Source organism: Momordica charantia, assembly GCF_013281855.1.
Source record: "Momordica charantia cultivar OHB3-1 chromosome 1 unlocalized genomic scaffold, Mcharantia_2.0 BLBB01000001.1, whole genome shotgun sequence".
NCBI classification, from domain to species: domain Eukaryota; kingdom Viridiplantae; phylum Streptophyta; class Magnoliopsida; order Cucurbitales; family Cucurbitaceae; genus Momordica; species Momordica charantia.
Genome location: NW_028275157.1, coordinates 17,118,165 through 17,131,573, shown reverse-complemented (window position 1 = coordinate 17,131,573; position 13,409 = coordinate 17,118,165). Strand labels below are relative to the sequence as shown.

Here is a 13,409-nt window from a genome sequence, read left to right as displayed (position 1 = left end):
GAACCTGTTTTGGGTGGGGAGAAAAGAAACCAAAAGAATTACACAAGTGAAGGAATTTTGAAGCTAATTGGCAATAGAGAGAAGGGCAACAAAATCCTTTTGCAGAATAAACTATAAAGCACTTTAAATGCCAACCATTGCTGTCACACATCGCATTACGATCTAAATGCATCTGAACTTCCAATGTAAAAGATAAAGTGCAATACTTTGTGTTCGTGTTCGTGTTTCTTTTCTTTTGTTCATTATTCAGCTCCCTTTTCTCCCAATTAGCAGCCCCTCTCGCTCTTATTTAAAGGCCCCCAAAATGGACACCAAATTGTCACTCGCAATGGGTTCTAAAAAGCCTTACATTGCTGCATTTTTCATCCAAATCACCTTCGCCGGAATGAGCCTCATGTCCAAGGCCGCCTTCGCCACCGGTATGAGCACTTATGTCTTCCTCTTCTATCGCCAGGCCGCTGGAACCCTCGTTTTGGTCCCCCTCACTATGATCTTAAAAGGGTATCTCAATTTTATATTTTTGAGTTGAGAACGGAAATTGAATTCTATGAGACCTAGTTCTTAACCAAGTTTATTTTGAAAAATATATGAATTGATAGATGGTTGCATTTTTGGTTGGATTTCAGGAAGGAGAAGAGACCGTTGTCTTTGAAGAATCTATGCCAGATTTTCGTCATTTCATTGATAGGGTTTGTATTAAATTCTTTATTCCAAATTCAAACGAAGGAAAAAGAAAAACAGAAGAATGGAATTTCAATAATATGAAAAAGAAAATTCTACGATGATACCAACTTAGTCAAATTAATCACCCACCACTAAAAAAAACAGTGTTACTTATTATTGTTATTTTATGTAGTGAATCTTATGATACTTTTCATTATATTATTTAAAGAATATAATTGAGGATAATGCATGTTTCATATTGGATTTTAGGATCACTCTTGCATTGGATGCTTATGGAGTGGCCATTAATTATACGTCGGCAACTCTCGGCGCTGCAGCCTTTAATTGCGTTCCTGTCACAACATTCTTCTTTGCCATCTTACTAAGGTCATCTTTTTAAATCAATATTTATGATAAATTAATAGTAATTGTGATTTTATATTTTATTTCCCTCTCTTTTCATTTTTTTCCTTTTAAAAATCTATCCTAACTTTTTATACTTTTGATTTGTTGAGAAAGTCAAACTAGAGGATTCTACATTTATTTATTTTTATTTTTCAAGTACAACAACTAGGGTACGAGAGTTGGAACCTCCATCTTAAAAGAAGGATTAGGTACAAATTACCGTTAACTATACTCATGTCGGCAAATATAAAAACTAAGGAGGGATTAAAATAATACATATTTTTATGAATGATTTTTAATTATAACATAATTCAATAAATTAAAGTATTTATCTCTGGACTAAAAAGTAGTAAATTTGAATTTCTTTTCGAGGTATACGTTACATTTAAAAAAAATTCGAACTACTTTAATTTCATAAACCAAAGAATTCAAATCACTTTATGTATTCTCTTTATCAATAACAAAAGAGAAGTATCTATTTGAGACGTAACAAGTGTTTGAGACTTTGAAGTACTAACCTATTTTGAGATCTTGTAACTCAACTAGTTAAAATACTTATCTTCGATTAGAGGATCGTGGGTCTCTCGTCAGCTCGTTCCTAACAATGAGTAGTTGTGTTTTACACACAGGATGGAGAAGGTGGAGGTGAAGAAAGCAGCAGGGATGGCAAAGGTGGTGGGCATAATGGTGTGCATGGTGGGTGCGGCCACCCTCGCTTTCTACAAAGGCCCCTACTTCAAACCACTATTCACTCACACACCTTTTCACCACGCCCAGACCCAACCCCACCACTCTTCAACCTCCCAAAAAACTTGGATGATCGGTTGTTTCTTCCTCCTTCTCACCAGCATCTCTTGGGGAATTTGGTTCGTCCTCCAGGTAAAATAATAATAATCCTATAACTTGGAATAATTTAGAATAATACAACAATATTATTTGATAAAATAGTATAAAAAAGGATGAGAAATTTGGCTGCAGGCTCGGTTCTTGAAGGGGTTCCCTTTCCCAATGGAGTTCATGTGTATGCAAACGGTGATGAGCACTGTTCAGTCGTTCGTTGTGGCCATTGTGATGGAAAGAGATCCTTTGGAGTGGAAATTGGGCTGGAATGTTAGACTCTTTGCTGTACTCTATTGTGTAAGCTGCAAATAAACAAAACTATACACTTGTCTTTTCTTTTTTCTCTCTGAATTGCTAACTTTACTTAAAAGATAGATATAGGAGAGTTATTCATGTTTTTAATCATTGGATTTTGTTCCTTTGAATCTCCTTTTGATACTCAATCCGGCCGCATATTTTAATCAAACCCCACTTTTGGGTTTGTTATAATTAATATATACGGAGGTAATCTTTTTAAAAGTATCTTCTCTCATTTTAGAAATCGGGTTTTCAAAATATGAAAAACTTTTCCAATTCACTCCGTCCTATATTTGTTGTACTAAAAAAATCAAACTTAAAACTTGCTGTAAGATCTCTTATATGATGTAATTTAGCAAAAATCTTGGATTAATATATATATATATTTGTATTATTATGAGTTAGGTTGTGGTTGAATTTGTAAAAATGTTGAATAGTGGATTTATTAAGTTGATATATTTGGATGGGGCAGGGCATACTGATAATTGGCGTGGCAAATAATGTGCAATGTTGGGTAATCAGAGAGAAGGGTCCAGTTTTTCAAGCCATGACCACGCCCTTGAATTTAATCGCTACAATCATCGGTTCCCAATTGCTCTTGTCTGAAGGAATTTACTTGGGAAGGTAATTAATCAACTTTTTTTATTATTATTAATATTAGATCTATTTTTTAATTTTTAAATTGAAAAAACTCTCTGACATTAATATCGTCTTAACTACTCGGTTTATAATTATTTGTGTCGTTGGATGGACAGTATTATAGGTGCATTTTTGCTGGTGATGAGTCTTTACAGTGTCTTGTGGGGAAAAAGCAAAGAGCTTGTCACTACTCCGACCAACCAACCATCTACACCACAAAAGGAGTCTGAAGAGTCGACATGTCGTACCGAAGTCAAATCCACATTAGTCTAAAATAAACTACATTTCATCATTCATTGTGTTGATTAGCTTCCTTTATGCTATAAAATAGATTTTCTCGTTTTGTATCGCATTTCGGTTACTAATGAAATATATATCCAACTACAAATTTCCAATTATACAGTGTGATAAAATATAGATATACTATTGAGTTGTCCGAGCCTCATATACTAAGTTAGTCATGGAATTAATTGATGCATGAAAAATGATGATAAATAATTATTTATTTTATTTTTGAAGGGGGTGATAAATACTTATTAAACATTATGTGTAATGTCAAAACCATATAATATAATATAAACCAGGTTTCTGTTTTATTTGTTAAAAGCAACTGCACATGCTTTGTGTTTGGGCCAGCCCAAGCCCAACTACTACCCAGTGACATTTTTTTATTGAAAATAAGCAAGAAGGCTAGTTTGTGAAGGAAAAAAAAAAAGTCCTGATCTTGATTATTCTAGTCTCATTCTTTTTAATGATTGGTTTGATGTTATAAATACTAGTTCAATTTAAAACAAATTCAAATGAGTCTTTAAACTCATCCCAAAAAAGTCATTAACCATTAAACAAAAATTTACACAAAATCTTCGACAAATAAAATAAAATTACACAAAACCCAAGAACCTCGCATCCACCTTGGCTCTTTGCATCTATTTTCTTCTTTTTAACCTTCTTCCTCTGAATCAATACTCAACTCGATTGTTACTTTTGAAAATTCATAGACCGAATTCTTTTCAAATCTAGAGACAAAATTATTTTTTATCCTTATTTTCTTAAGAATAATAAGGACTGCTTAAGAGATATTAGGGAAAATAAGTTACATAGTGAATTTATTTAAAAAAAAAAGTTAGATAATAAATAGTGTGAAATATATATATATATATATATATATATATTTTGAAGGAAAAGTAAACAAACACAGCTAAGAACTAAGAAGCACTGAAACAACAATATGCATGACTACGAAAAATAATAATAGACACCTCTTCAATCCAAACATTGTCGATTTACTATGACAAGGCAAGTTGGACAAGTTGGTGAGCAGCACCATTGTCCTCCCGAAAAGTGAAGCGAAAACGAAGCAGACGAATGAGTGCAACGTTTGACGAAGGTAAGAAAGAAGCACATCCACCTCAAACACATCATGGAGCAGCAACGAGATACACGAATCAGATTCCACAGAAATTGGGACTAAAACCCAACACCAGGGACAGTCCCTCCTTAATCGCCAAATCCACCGCCATATATAGAAACTGCAATACAAAGAAAAATTACCAAAAGAAAATCAGCGCCTTTCTATCATAACATTTACAATAATATTTTGCCGGCTATCTATATAAAATTACACCCACAATTTTTATTTATTTATTTATCCTTTTTGAATCATACCGCCGCAATTTCTAATTTAATAGGCATGGACTTGGAGTATGGGAAAAGACTTTTTTTTCCCTTCCTTTTTGGGTTGGGGAGGAAAAAAATGTTACATTTCAATCTACATTTCTACGATACGGGTTCGACATCAACATAAGTAGTAAATAGACATTTCTATAATACTACACAGTAATCGATAAAATATAAAAATATATATATGAACAAAATCTCACTAATATAGACATAAGCCAACATTAATTATTTTCAACTTATTTAGGAATACTGAAATACTTATTTGTTAATTTAAATAGTTTTTACAAAATTTTTATAATTTTTTCAAAAATATTTATCGATATTTCCATCGACATTGTCATGAAATTGAGATCTCGACATTTCCATCGACATCGACATTTAAAATCTTAAAAATAATCAAATAAGGCAACCAAAATAATAATAAAAAACTCCACTCTACAAAAGAAAATACTTAGGTCTAGACTAGTAAATTAGGATCTATCTCTATGTTAATTTTAAGAAGAATTCTTTGTTTTTTAATTTCTCTATCATTGTCATACAATTTAATTTAATTTAATTTTCAGCACAAACTTTTACTTAAAACTGAGGTTTTTGGAAGTTTAAACCCTAAGCAAGCAATTCAACTACACAACACAAATATCCAAAGTTTATAAATGTCGGTTATTTATTTACTTAAAACTAAAACCATCTAGTATTACGAGAGTACCATATTCCCTTCTATTTACGTAATAAATCAAAGAAATGGACCCTACATAATTTTTAATACACTGTTGATGTGGCAAACAGTAAATTATGGAAGGGAATATGGTACTCCCGTAGTACCATAAATTTTTCCGAGTGACGAGATTAGTGTGGGTGTTATTTATTTAATTGAAGAAAAAACAGAGCTTTTAACTTCCACTTGATTGCATTGAAATACCATTATAATTACCCGTTCCCAATTTCTCTCATCTGAAGGCATTTATTTGAGAAGGTACTAAAAATAAAAAAAATCTCTCGCTCAATTCATCTTTTTATATTATTACCAAATGCATATCAATTTTATTATTTTTATTACTATGTAAATAATTGTAATCAATAGTACTGTGAGGAAAAAAAAGCAAGGAGTGGAGCCCTTTTAATTTAAATATACTTACCATCTTTTTCTCTGCTACTTTGCTAGAGAAGAGATCTCACTGCTATCTCTTATGAATTTTTTTGAAGATTTTTCGTGATTTCGTTAATAGGGTCTGTTTTGGGTTTGAAGACTTTTTCATGTGATCAAATCCAAATTATTGATCTAATTAATGGGATAGAGATGTTGTTTCTTAATTCTTTTATTTTGGAAACTTTTCAAATATTCAAGATGACTATTGGATTCAATGTCTATGGTGTCACAACATTTCTTTTTGCTCTCATATTAAGGTACAGAAGAATGACTGATAAAACAATTTTATGAAAAGTGAAGTAGTATTATCCAATGATAGGGTAGGGTGCTAATGTGATCTCAACTTTTATGGATTTCATTAATTTGCTTTCAACTCAACTTTAATGATAGAATGGAGAAAATATATAACTTTAGAAGAGTGGCTCTCTGAATGGCAAAAAAATATATTATGGTACAAAGGCCCTTAAAGCCTCTCATTAATCATCATCTTTTTCAATAACAGAAAAAGCTCATGCTTTAATTGAAAATCGACTCTTAATTTTAATGGAATTTTTCATGGTAGAGACTAAATTATATTGTTATAAATTTTAAACTATAAAAATTATACAGTTACATACTAAAAGCACTAAATCGTTATGTTAAAAAATGACTCTAGACTAAATTGCGTTTAGTGAAAGTATAACAAAGAATTTTTTTAACTTCACATGGTAATTCATGCTTTAAATTGATAACCAAACTCTGTTTTTTCTTTTTTGGGTGTGATTTATCATCCTTGCTTTTCAATATTGATCTATCTCAAAATTCTAATACAAGCTTAATTAACTTGAAAACTAGGGTAATCATAATGTAATATAATTGTGATTTATAGTGTGGATGTTTGGTTCATCAACCTCTTATGATTCAATCACTTGAGGCAAGACAACAATTGGACTACTCACACTTCTAATTTTCTAAATTGTGCCTAAAGCTAAATAAACAAAAAAAGCATCTAATTCATATATTTAATGAAGGCTAACTAAATCACAGCAAGGGAAAGAGAGAGAAATCTTTTGTTCTTGGAGAGGGAATTTATCTTCAGAGGAGCAAAATTATGGAAATCTTCCTAATTTTCCTAAATAAAGGCTAATTCTGTACATTTGTTACACTATCCACTTATTTATATATATATATATATATATTCTATTCTAACTATCTTTTTGTTTCACAATTTGTTTTTCTACGATTACCTTATAAGTTTCTTTTTCTGGGAGTTAGTAATTTCTTTATGTTTCTTGGCACAAAATATTGTAGGATCAGGTGGTTGGTCCGTGAGATTAATCGAAGTGCGTGTAAGTTGGTCCGGACACTCACAAATATAAAAAAAATTCCTTTTCTATTTGTTTTCTTTGATATATAAAACTATGAAATACATGTATTTTCTTTTTCGTTTTTAGTGTCTCTTTTAGCAATGAAAAAATGAAAAGAGAGTGAGCTTTAATAATTATCATCTACTTTAAATTTAGTTCTCATATTTCAGTTCCATGCACTCCCTTTGACGCAAATTAAAAGAAAAGAAACCAAGGAAAAAAGTTTGAAAAAAAAAAAGAAAAGAAAAGAAATAAAGGAAAACTAGGAATGATAGATGTCATCCAATACACCTAATCATGTCTCATATTTGGTGCGTCAAGAAGTGGAAAAACGTGTCCCATTATTCACTATATATCCAACTTAGAATGTACCAACAAAAGAAAAATAAAATTAAATAATTTAAGCATTAACTTTAATTTATACGAATACACTTTCTAATTATTCCACAACATTTTGGTCACTTGCAAAAGGGTAATCCTTATTCGTGAATATCATGGAATTTCTCTAACAAAAAAGCCATTCTGATCAAGTTCCGAAGCTTGACCCAACTAATAAAACTTTTTGGGGTCAATATTTGGTTTCTCCTTATTAATATATAAATTGTTCAAAACCTCACACAGCTCAGCTAATTTCTCAGTTTTTTCTTTGTTTCTGTTTCCTTCATATCTAAGAAACAAAAGCTTGATGGAGCTTTTCTTCTTAAAAATGGGTTCAAAGAAACCATATTTCGTAGCAGTTTTAACTCAGATTTTTCTGGCTGGGATGAGTCTTCTTTCCAAAGCTGCGTTTGCTTCTGGCATGAACAGCTTTGTGTTTGTCTTCTACAGGCAAGCTGCTGGAGCTGTTTTTTTCCTCCCCATGATGATGTTTTTAAAAAGGCAAGGCAAAAATTCTCTCTCACTTTTTTTTCTTGTTCTCGTGGAGTTAGCCCTATTAATTTATATATATTTACCGTCTTTTTTTCTGTTTGTTTGACAGAAAAGAGATCCGGCCTCTTTCTCTTATGGATTTCTTGAAGATTTTCATGATTTCGTTAATAGGGTCTGTTTTGGGGTTCGAACATTTTTTCATATCTAATCTAAATTATTGATATATTAATGGAATTACTTTTCCAATATTCAGGATGACTATTGGATTCAATGCCTATGGTGTGGCTGTTGATTATACGTCTGCAAATTTGGGCGCTGCTGCATTTAATTGCCTCCCTGTCACAACATTTCTTTTTGCTCTCATATTGAGGTACAGAAGAATGATTGAATTTTCTTTTTATATGAAAATTGAAATATTATCACATAATGGGGTGGTAATTGCAATCTCAAGTGTTGTGGATTTCACTTAATTTTGCTTTCAACTCAACTTAATGATAGGATGGAGAAAGTAAACATGAGAACAGTGGCTGGAATGGCAAAAAGTGTTGGAATATTGGTTTGCATTGGAGGAGTGGCCACACTTGCTTTCTACAAAGGCCCTTATTTGAAGCCTCTCATAAATCATCACCTTTTTCAATATCACAAAGGCCAAGCCCACCAAGCTCATGCCTCTTCTCAAAAAACTTGGATTATTGGCTGCTTCCTCCTCTTTGTCTCCAGCATTTCTTGGGGCTTGTGGTTTGTACTTCAGGTTGAATATTCATTCATATATTCTAGTTTTTTTAAATAGCAAATTTGGTTCTTCTTCTTCTATAATTTGTGTGTTAAAAAGAAGAAGAGAAAGAATAAGAGGGTTAAAAGTTGTTTAATATCCTATATGGACAAAATAGATAAGACCAACTCTAGAAGTGTTGGGATCTGACTTGATAATTTAAAAATTTACCAACTAAACAATACCCTAATTGGAGCAATATTGTATGAAACCGTTTTAAGTTATAAAAAGGAAAACAAAACATTAGTGCTTTTCTTAAAAAGCACTGATTTCCACTGTTCCTAAAGCGACATGAAATCTCATACTTGCACTTTCTGAATTTGGGAAATTATAGGCTCATTTTCTCAAGACTTATCCTTCACCACTCGTGTTCATAAGCCACCAAACAATGTTGAGCACGGTCCAATCCTTCGTGGTCGCCATAGCAATGGAAAGGAACCCTTCTGAGTGGAAATTGAGCTGGAATATTAGGCTTATTGCTGTCCTTTACTGCGTAAGAACACACCAACTTTTGTCTCTACTTTCAAGTATAGTTTATAATTAATTTCGTGGCTTTTTGAATAATGAAGATCATATTATTCTATATGTCTTCTAATTTGGTCTTGTCTTTTAAAAAAACAGGGAATTCTCGTAACTGTTGTCTCCAATTTCTTGCAATGTTGGGTGCTCAAAGAAAAGGGTCCAGTTTTTCAAGCCATGACCACGCCCTTGAATGTGATTGTCACCATTATAGGTTCTGAGCTGATGTTGGGCGAGGGCATTCACTTGGGAAGGTCTGTTTTCTTTTGATCATTTGTGTAGAACTCATGTTTTTTCTAAAAAAAAATCCAAAAAGATCTTGCAAACTTTAAGAACTATTCATGACAACATTTCAGCGTTAAAAAGTCAAGATTGTTACAAAAAGTAACTGAGAGCAACCTAGCAAGAATAATAATATTTCATGAATAAGCTTATTAAATTTATATTATCATATCAATTATTGGAGTCGCAAGGTGTGCAAACAAAGTTCTATACATTGGTTAGAAAGAGGGTGATCCATGATATATAAAGAATGACCGGAGTACAAGGGCGTATCGATGTTATTAACCATTTACGTATTCCATAAATCTAAATTATTATTTTTGTTGGTTTTGAATATGCAGTCTTATTGGTGCAATCTTGTTGGTGGCGAGCCTTTACTGTGTATTATGGGGTAAAAGTAAAGAGCTGAATATTGTTGATATAGAGAGTAATCAACCTGCAGTTCTTCCAGCTGAAGCAAGAGAATTGTCAGAGATGAGATCACCTCCTCAACCATAGTTACTGGCCAAAAATATCGTCTATTTCCCCTTTAGATCTTCAAATCCTAGAGTCATCTTCAAAATCTTCAAGTCATTTTTTCTTTAATTTTTATCTTCTAGATATCAAGCTTTAATTTTCTCATGGAAAAAGAAGCTAGATTTTATCTTATATATTATTGTGAATGTAATATAAATTCCACTCAACTAAAGGCAGTACAAGGTGTAAGCCTTGTATTGACATGATGTTAACTAATTAATGAAAGAAAATTCATAGTTAAATGTGCATTATGCCCTACGTCTTTGTTTTTATAATATTATATAATTACCACGACCATGTCTTAAAATGTCTCAACGAAAGCAATAGTAATTAACACGATGAAAAGTTTCCATCTCTGACCAAGAGATTACTTGTTTAAATTCCCACTCTTTTTGTTGTACTAAAAAACAGGATGAAAAATTCCTAGAGTATGTTTTCAATCAATAATATTAACTATTTTATTTCAATTATTGACTCGTTAACCCACCTAAAAGAAACAATAACTTATTGAGTTGAGAATCAATAAATAATTGACAATATTTGCTGTGAATCATTTACCAAGTATATCTTATTCTTTCTTTCTTTATTTTTTTTTGTTTGAAAAAAAAGAGAGATTTATTAAGAAGCCACTCGGGCAATAATTGATGGGTAATCAACCCATACAACTTCCAAAAGCCAAAAGGGAAAAGAAGAAAACCAAGTACACGTGTTCTGTGTGGAAGCCCTCCATTTTGCCAAAATATGAGCGCACCGATTACATGAACGAGAAGCATAAACGAAAGAAATGGATTGAAAAAATAGGGCAAGAGATTGGATTCGAATCCAACTAAAAAAAGTATATGATCTTATTCTTTTTTTCAAAGGAGAAATCATTTCTCTTAATTGAATGCTTTTATAAAAGTCTATGTTATATACTTGTTAATCATCAATATACTAAAAATGACAATACCAACCGTTTATGTAATGGGTGGTTGGACAAGGACCAACCTTTTCCTTAATTTTGAGTGTCATTTTTTCAACCAATGTTATCTTTAATTATTATTTTTTAATTGATTATATTTAGTTAATTGAAGTTGAGTTCTGAGCATCCATAGTAAATGGTTGAATATATGTCACAACAAATTTTAAAGTCTATAGAATACAAGGCCAAAAGCACCCAAAACTGGAAATTGACTCTAGACTTTCATTGAAAGAAAGACATGACCTTCTGTTTGACGTCAAGAAAGTTTAAAAAATACATTTAAATTTCGTGATTTGAAATCCGAAAAATAAATGATTTTAAATTTGTTATCTTGTTTGTAACGAGAATAATTTGAAATGAATTAAATTAAATTTATTGTTTGGATGTTTGCCGGAAAGGAAAAGAAAATAAAGATTTTAGCGATTTAGGCTTTTTAACCTAAAATATGTAATTTACTTTGAAATTCTATGAATACAACAAGCATATCAATAAGCAGAAAATAAATGAGAAATTTAAAGAAAGCAATAAAATAAAGAAACACAAGAATTAACGTGGAAAAACTCCAAACCAAAACACTCTTTCAAAGCAAATACTATTCAGTTAACTAGACCTAGTATACCTGGCTTAAATATTTCAATTGGGATGATTAAAACCCACGCCCATTAGCTCCTTTTATAGTAGCTGGAACACATCTCCTCCTTGTACTTTTCCGACGTGGGACAATTTCTAGCACATGGAGACCATATTTGTATTCTTCAATGTGGACAACTTCAATTCTAATATTTTGTCAAAACCCAACAAATTCCACCTTGGCAAGATATTAAAAAAAGTTCACAGCTTCTACTGCACTCATTGTCTTCACCGACAATCATAATTCTCAATTCAGAGAACTATAACCTACTCCACCATAAAAGTAGATCAGTTGGAATGTCGCATTCCAAGATTTTTCTTCCTCGTCACATGTCAATAAATCCTACTGACATTTATGGTGCAACTTCCACCTACTTGGCTCACTTGGAAGTTCTTCAGCCATCAACATAACTTCCACCACACACACCTTGCATAATCGCCAAGCCAATGCCCATGTGTAAATTTGTGGAACCGCTAACATCACATCTTCTATCATGGTAAAGCGGACATACCATGAAGATGAATTCTCTCTCTCTTCAAAGGAACTGATCAACGTCTCCCCTGATGAGAGAAACATTGTCAGCATCCCGCCCAAAGCCCTTTGACGAACCATGGGACAATCTTTCTTCATGTGTCCAGACTGTCCGCATCCCCAGCAACAAGCTTTCTTTTGTACGGAGTCTTTCTTCTTCTTCCAATTTCTAACTACCAGTGCCGAATCTTCATGTGAAGTGATAACACACTTTGTGAGCTACATTTCATGAGATTTATATTGAAATTATTTGTTAGTTTTCGTTTCTTCAGGACAAATTTAAGCACATAAGATATATTTTGCAGGAATAAAGCATCGGGAGGAAACGAGACATATTCGAATCAAAATGAGAGAAAAATCGGAATCAAAGTGACCAAGATGGAATAACAACAAGATTTGGAGCTAAAAACCTGAGGAAATAGCGCCGCGGCGCTCCGAAGTTTAAATTTCGCGTTTGTGAATAGTGTAGCGCCATGGCCCTGTATATAGCGTCACAGCGCTGCCGAGACAACTTTTTATAAAAATAGGGTTGTGCAGCCGTCGAAAGGGGGGAGTTTTGAAGAGGTTTTATGGCAGTTTGCCTTTTTGGCCAATTTGGAGGGCAAGGAGACCATTAGAGAGTTTAAAAAAGTGATTTTCAAGGCTCGGGATCGTAGAGGTCGCTTCGGGGACGGACGATTGACACGCCGAACATAGTTTCTTCTCCTTTCCCTTGATTTTTCTAGTTTTGTTATGGATTTCTCATTGTGATTTTATTGTTTTTCATTGAATATGAGAAGCTAGACCTCTCATCTTGGGGATTGATGTAGCCATTGAACTTTATGCATTGATTGTTTAGTTTTCTTGGTTGAATGTTTATGAATGTTCTATTTATGCTTTCCTATGCTTAATTCCTTGAATCTACTGGCCATAGATTGATTGATTTTAGACTTGAAATCTTACGCTCGGGAGAGGTGGTTTAGAGTTAGAACTGGGATGCATAACTAAAGGGGTTTTAAGATCGGGAGATTTAGAAGTCCTTTAGAGGTCGTTAAAAGACTTGTTCAATAAAGCCTTTACTTGTTATAGAAACTAGATTGGAATATTGGTTTCTTAACTCGTAAGGAGAATTAGCTTGCGCTCGGGAGGGGCAGTTGAGATTTGAGAGTTCTTGGCCTATATAATTAATAATTCGTCCAATCTTGATTAATTAAGTAGTTGGTTCATAGATTCAATAGGTGAAATCAATTCCCTAGGACATTTCTCCCCATTGTTTTTATGTTTATTATTGCATTTTTATTTTCTTTGATTATATTCTCTCATTTGATTTT

General features: G+C 32.6%; 2 protein-coding genes across 2 annotated transcripts; both read left to right on the top strand.

The window, feature by feature from the left end:
* On the top strand, window positions 1–3,242 carry LOC111005733 (WAT1-related protein At5g64700). Its single transcript, XM_022277348.2, has 7 exons — window positions 1–501; window positions 627–689; window positions 934–1,050; window positions 1,698–1,947; window positions 2,047–2,205; window positions 2,678–2,829; window positions 2,961–3,242. The coding sequence occupies exons 1-7, from the start codon at window positions 305–307 to the stop codon at window positions 3,115–3,117; spliced, it is 1,095 nt and encodes a 364-aa protein (XP_022133040.1). The 5' UTR covers window positions 1–304; the 3' UTR covers window positions 3,118–3,242.
* Window positions 3,243–7,527: 4,285 nt separating this feature from the next.
* On the top strand, window positions 7,528–10,224 carry LOC111005396 (WAT1-related protein At5g64700). The gene is made up of 7 exons (XM_022276875.2): window positions 7,528–7,896; window positions 7,997–8,059; window positions 8,141–8,257; window positions 8,386–8,638; window positions 8,994–9,152; window positions 9,281–9,432; window positions 9,802–10,224. The coding sequence occupies exons 1-7, from the start codon at window positions 7,703–7,705 to the stop codon at window positions 9,956–9,958; spliced, it is 1,095 nt and encodes a 364-aa protein (XP_022132567.1). The 5' UTR covers window positions 7,528–7,702; the 3' UTR covers window positions 9,959–10,224.
* Window positions 10,225–13,409: the final 3,185 nt, after the last annotated feature.

Excerpts from the sequence above, each read along its gene's own strand:
- LOC111005733 (XM_022277348.2), top strand. The coding sequence starts at position 305 with ATGGACACCAAATTGTCACTCGCAATGGGTTCTAAAAAGCCTTACATT. Across the intron at positions 1,948-2,046 it reads GAATTTGGTTCGTCCTCCAG|GCTCGGTTCTTGAAGGGGTT; the intron begins GTAAAATAATAA and ends ATTTGGCTGCAG. Across the intron at positions 2,206-2,677 it reads TCTTTGCTGTACTCTATTGT|GGCATACTGATAATTGGCGT; the intron begins GTAAGCTGCAAA and ends TGGATGGGGCAG.
- LOC111005396 (XM_022276875.2), top strand. The coding sequence starts at position 7,703 with ATGGAGCTTTTCTTCTTAAAAATGGGTTCAAAGAAACCATATTTCGTA. Across the intron at positions 8,060-8,140 it reads TTCATGATTTCGTTAATAGG|GATGACTATTGGATTCAATG; the intron begins GTCTGTTTTGGG and ends TCCAATATTCAG. Across the intron at positions 8,639-8,993 it reads GCTTGTGGTTTGTACTTCAG|GCTCATTTTCTCAAGACTTA; the intron begins GTTGAATATTCA and ends GGGAAATTATAG.